This window comes from Scardinius erythrophthalmus (assembly GCF_964197995.2).
Source record: "Scardinius erythrophthalmus genome assembly, chromosome: 11".
Classification (NCBI taxonomy): domain Eukaryota; kingdom Metazoa; phylum Chordata; class Actinopteri; order Cypriniformes; family Leuciscidae; genus Scardinius; species Scardinius erythrophthalmus.
In genome coordinates this window covers 27,875,351-27,881,350 of record NC_138231.1, presented here as the reverse complement: position 1 = coordinate 27,881,350, position 6,000 = coordinate 27,875,351, and the positions used below count along the sequence as shown (strand labels likewise).

Below are 6,000 nucleotides of genomic sequence, written 5' to 3'. Positions count from 1 at the left end.
ATCTTTAAAAGAGTTTCAAAGAACCGATTCGCAGAAATGAGTTGGAGGCGGTTGGAGCATGTACGTACCGGAAGCGATATTTTTTTTCCCAGGATGGTAGGGGAAGACTTATGAATATTAATTAGGAAAGTCATCCCTGATTGGTTTTAACCCCAGTGACGGGTAGGTTTAGGGCGGGGTTAGGGGTAGATCATCAGACCCCCAGTGGCGGGTAGGTTTAGGGGTGGGGTTAGGGGTGACTTCCCTAATGATTTCCCTAATTAATATTCATGAGTCTTCCCCTACCATCCTCGGGAAAAAAATATCGCGTACCGGAAGGAAAAACGTCAGTGTTATTCTAACCGGATGTAAATGCCTCCACTAATTACTTCTTACTAAAAAAATAAATAAAGGGAAAAAAAGGCGTTTTTAAATCACAGTGAATGTACGTGTAATAGTAGATCAATATTTTACTTCGCTAAAATAGAAGCTATCAAGAGATAAAAAAGCAACTTGTGTAACCTTCATGACTGACGCAGGATTCAACCAATCACGGAGGACAAGAAAAAGACGAGAACCAATAGCTTTCCTCCATTGAGTGTTTATTCTCGAAGAGGCGGAGCTTACGTTCCTACTAGTTTCTTCGGTGAGGTTCTGTCACTGTGGCGTCAGTGAAGGACGTGACAAACACACAAACCACTTAAAAACTTAACCAAACCCTTCAGACTTGTACAATGAACAACATTCTCAGATCTACAGCCCGGTGTCTTCGACCGGGCGCGTGGCATTACAGAACAGCTCAGTATAATGGAGAGGTGCTGTCTGGTTGGGCCCGCCTCATGTGCTCCTCCGCGGGCCAGAAGAACATGGAGGAGATGGTGAAGAAGGACAAGGTGGTGGTCTTCATGAAAGGCACTCCTGTTCAGCCCATGTGCGGCTTCAGCAACGCCGTCGTTCAGATCCTCAGAATGCACGGGGTTGACAGCTACGCTGCTTATAACGTACTGGATGATCAGGATATTAGAGAAGGTCAGTGGCTGGTCATTGTTGTTCGAAGAGTTTTTGGAGTTTAAATGGACGACGGTTTTATTTGATGTGTGGTTCTTCTTAAAAGTTAGTATCTCATAATAATGAGAAACTTTCTTATAATTATGGTATGTAGTAATCATTTTTGGGGAAAATCTAATAATGACTTCCAATCTTAAAATAATGAAGTTATTATGAGAAAGTTTCTCAGTATTAGGCTAACTTACTAAGTTACATGAAAGTTTCACATTATTATTATTAAAAACTTTAATTATTATGTCTAAAACTTTAGTCATTCTTATTGTTTCAGTTTCTCATTATTATGAGATGTTAAGTAGTCATTACTAAATATTCATGAGAAACTAAGTCATTATTAGAAAGTTTCTAATTTTATTAGAAACCAAGGCATTGCTACATGAAAGCTTCTAATTATTACTAAGGTTTCTCATTATTATCATATATTGAGTCATTATTATGTGAAAGTACCTCATTATGTTGATCCATTAATCGACAGCCAGTAATATTAATTATTAATTATAAAAAAATTCTATAATTATGTGATGTTTCCTTGTGATAATGACTTGACATCTCACAATAATAAGAAACTTACTAATTATGAAAAACATCTCATAATAATGACTTAGTCTCTCATTATTATGCGATGTCAAGCAATTATTATGAGAAAGGCATTACTACATTAAAGGTTACATAAATCTAAAAAGGAATTACTACATAAAAGCGTATAATTAGTACTAAAAATGTTCTCATCATGAGATATTAAGTCATTATTATGAGCATTTTTCTTATTATGTTGATCCATTATTACAGAATATTAACGAGACACTTTTTTATTGTTATACTGTTTTTTTTCTAACTAAGAAAGTTTCTCATTATTACAAAAATTGTTCTCATTATTATGAGATATTGAGTCATTATTATGAGAAAGTGTCGTATTATTATGTTGATCCATTATTACAGGATATTAATGAGAAAAAAAAACTAATTATTAAGAAAGTTTCACACTATTATGTGATGTTTCCTTGTAATAAAAACATCTCATAATAATAATCTGAAAAGTTCTCATAATAATGACTTAGTTTATTACGAGATGTTAAGTCATTATTATGAGAACGTTTCTACATTTTTGAGAAACCAAGGCATGAAAGTTTCTCATTACTAAAAAGTTTCTCATTATTATGAGAACATTTTTAATTATTATGTTGGTCTGTTATTACGGGATATTAATGAGAAATTTTATTATGAAACAAATCTCATTATTAAGAAAGTTTCTCATTATTATGCGATGTTTCCTTGTAATAATGACTTGACATCTCATGGTAATAGTAACTAAATTATTATGAAAAAGTTTCTCATTATATGAGAAAACATCTCATAATAATCAGAAACGTTCTCGTTATAATGACTCGGCATCTCGAAATAATGAGTAACAAAGTCATTATTATGAGAAAGTTTCTAATTATTATGACTTCCATACAATGCACTTTAGTTTGGGTCTGAAACTTGGTTCTAGACGTGGTTAGTTTGATCAATACAGCACAAGTATAGGTTAACGACACCAGCAGTCACCCGGTCAGCTCTGATTGCCTTTATCAGTTTTGCGCAGCAGGAAGAAAGGGGTGTTAACCCTTAGACCACTGAGGTTAGTTTCCAAACAGTAAAGCCTAGACTTAAATGCTTAAGGGGAATTAAAAAGAGAATAAGGAAATCCAGGTCAAGTAACATTATTTCCAGAGTTGTGCATGTGAGAGTTAAAGGAACACGCCGACTTTTTGGGACTTTAGCTTATTCACCGTATCCCCCAGAGTTAGATAAGTCCATCCATACATACCTTTTTCATCTCCGTGCGTGCCGTAACTCTGTCTGACGCACCCACCGCTAGCTTAGCTTAGCACAATGAATGGAGGTAAACGGCTCCAGCTAGCATACTGCTCGCAATAAGTGACAAAATAACACCAACATTTTCCTATTTACATGTTGTGATTTGTATAGTCACAGCGTGTACAAATAACAAGGTCACATGAGACGGCCATCTTTTAACCGTATACATACTGGGAACTATACTCTCAGAAGGTGAAGCACTGCTACTTCTGCGGAGTGATTTACTCCAACTCTGAGCGAACTCTCTGCTCCTCACCACCACGGGGCTTCTCAGGTGCTGCGAGCAAATCACTCGGCCCAAGTAGCAGTGCTTCGCCTTCTGAGAATATAGTTCCCAGTATGTATACGGTTAGAAGATGGCTGTCTCATGTGACCTTGTTATTTGTACACGCTGTGACTATACAAATTAAACATGTAAATAGGAAAATGTTGGCGTTATTTTGTCACTTATTGGGAGCAGTATGCTATCTGGAGCCGTTTACCTCCAGTCTTTGTGCTAAGCTAGGCTAGCGGTGGGTGTGTCAGACAGAGTTACGGCACGCTCGGAGATGAGAAGGGTATGTATGGACTTATCTAACTCTGGGGGATACGGTGAATAAGCTAAAGTCCCAAAAGGTTGGCGTGTTCCTTTTAAGGACTAAAAAAATGATGTTTACTGACATGCGACTTTGTTCCACCTGAAAGGAATAAAGTCATTCTCCAACTGGCCGACGATTCCACAGGTGTACTTCAACGGGGAGTTTGTCGGGGGCTGCGATATTCTTCTTCAGATGCATCAGAGCGGCGACCTGGTAGAGGAACTTCAGAAGCTGGGAATCAGATCAGCTCTCCTGGATCAAGAAAAACAGTCCTAGTCAGCGAAGTTGCATCTGTAGGATGATTGTCCATTGATGTAAACTTCTCAAAGGTTGACTTGTGAAGGGTGATTTGACCTGCTGAAGTCCAAACTAAAGGATATGAAGTCAAAACTCCCAAATCCTGAAAAATCACTGTAAAACACTTGACATAGAATTACCGTATTACACACATGATGATTACATTTATATTGCAGTATGCTTGCCTTTATTTCAGATACTCTAATGTTAGACCACTGCATATTTAAAATGTTGTATTTTGAAATATATTACATGTATTTTAGATGTATATCTGTTTTTTTGTCAATAAAATAATTTAAAGCACCCATTGTTTGAATGTAAAGCTGTTGGGTGTGACGCAACAGTATGAATTCTGTGGATCTGATGCCATTGCAAAGAATGTGCTTGTTGATTCAGGTTTTCATAAAGTCTTCATAATATGAGTCTGGTCTAAAAACATGCTTGGAAGTTGTCCTGTTGTAGATTGTTTGCAGTTTACTCAAAATAAGATGTTGAAATCTTTTGGGTCAAAGTTATCTACTTGGCTTTAATGGTGAGACTTATTTTAAAGATTTTTTTCATCAGTTGCGATATAATACATGGACATGTCCTATTTGACACTTTGAAGTGTAAAGAGTTTCATATTGTTGATTGTTTTAATGCTTGTATCTTTGACAAATTTGGAAATTGATAATCATGAAGGATGTTAATCAAAAAGTAGGTCTAAAGAATAGGTCAAATATCTGATTTGACAAATAACATTCCAACTATATTGGAGTTAGTGATGATTGTAGCTTCACGCGTGTCCACTAGAGGACGCAATAGTCTTACAATTGTTTTCTGATTGATCATAGAAAACCAAAAATGAAGGATAATGACTGAAAATAGTGAGTTTCTATTATAAAAGAAGGAAAAAAAAAACTTAAAAAAAATAGTTTAGAAATGACTTTTAGCGATTTTTTTTATTTTTTATTATTACAATTACTTGAATCAATTCGTTGATGTCATGTGGTTTTGAAAAGCACATATTTTAGTCTTTAATTGTTTTAAGGGAAATTAGGTTATACTTTATTTTAAGGTGTCATTGTTACAGTGTAATTATATATGTAAGTACTTATTAAGTAACTACTTGTACTTACTATAGGGTTAGGGTAGGATTAGGATTTGGTTGAGTGTTAGTTGCATGTAATTATGCATAATTTACTGTTATTACTATGGTAAGTACATGTAACATATGTAACAAGGACACTGTAAAATAAAGTGTGACCGGAAATTTCAAATAATGAATTATTATTATTTTTTAATATTATTATTATTATCTTTTAATTGTTTATACTTGGTCTATATGTTTACCTTCATTATAATGCCAGACTGTTCGAATTGACATTGCATTTAATTTAAAAATAAATAAATAGAAAACAATTTTAAAAGTCAAATCATACAGGAGGTATTTTCAAGTATTTATTCTTAAAAAACAAATTAATAGATTGAGATGTGGAAATGTAGTAGGCAAAGTTACATGGTACCACCTTACTTTATTCCTTTTTTTTTTAAATGGTAAACCATGCCTGACTTGCCATTTTCACCATCCTCTCAAAAGCTTTTATATCCCAGCACTCCTTCTCCCTCTAAGCTGGTTGCTAGGCAACACCACAGCTGTGTCTAAAATCGCCCCCTATTCCATTAAATAAGGGCACTATTTGAGGGGACAGCCATTTGTAGTGGTGTCCGAAACAATGCACTGTAAAAAATTATATGATCAATAAGTTATGACAACATAATGTTTTTACATTGCTTTAACTCATCGAAATAAGTTAAGTTATTCAAAATTAAACTAATTTAAGTCAGTTTAATGAAGTAAAGTTGAAATGTCTTAAACATCCAAGTCGATCGTACTTAAAAATTTAAGGCAGCGACATTTTTTATAGTGTGGTGGACGTTATCGATTGCACTCATTCAAACCCATAATGCACCGCAATAAAGAGTGCGCAACTGATGTTCGCTCAACGGCTAGTAAATACCCAAAATGCACTGTGAGGGTCACACCGAATTAATTCCCGCATCTCACCAGAAGATGCGTCCGCCGCCGAATCATTCATCTATCCATTTTCCAAACATCTGGTCCATGGTTATACAGTGTAATATCATAAAGGTATAAATTCCTTTTAGATTTATTATTAAATTGTTTATTAAGGTTTATACATTCTAGTTTCCATTACAGAGTTTAACATTAATCATTTCA

At 34.9% G+C, this 6,000-nt stretch overlaps 1 protein-coding gene across 1 annotated transcript; it reads left to right on the top strand.

Annotated features, from left to right (window-relative positions):
* The first annotated feature begins 531 nt into the window (after window positions 1–531).
* Window positions 532–4,082, top strand: glrx5 (glutaredoxin 5 homolog). Its single transcript, XM_081379666.1, has 2 exons — window positions 532–1,008; window positions 3,589–4,082. Exons 1-2 carry the CDS (start codon window positions 714–716, stop codon window positions 3,756–3,758), a joined length of 465 nt encoding a protein of 154 aa, XP_081235792.1. The 5' UTR covers window positions 532–713; the 3' UTR covers window positions 3,759–4,082.
* The last annotated feature ends 1,918 nt before the right edge of the window (window positions 4,083–6,000 follow it).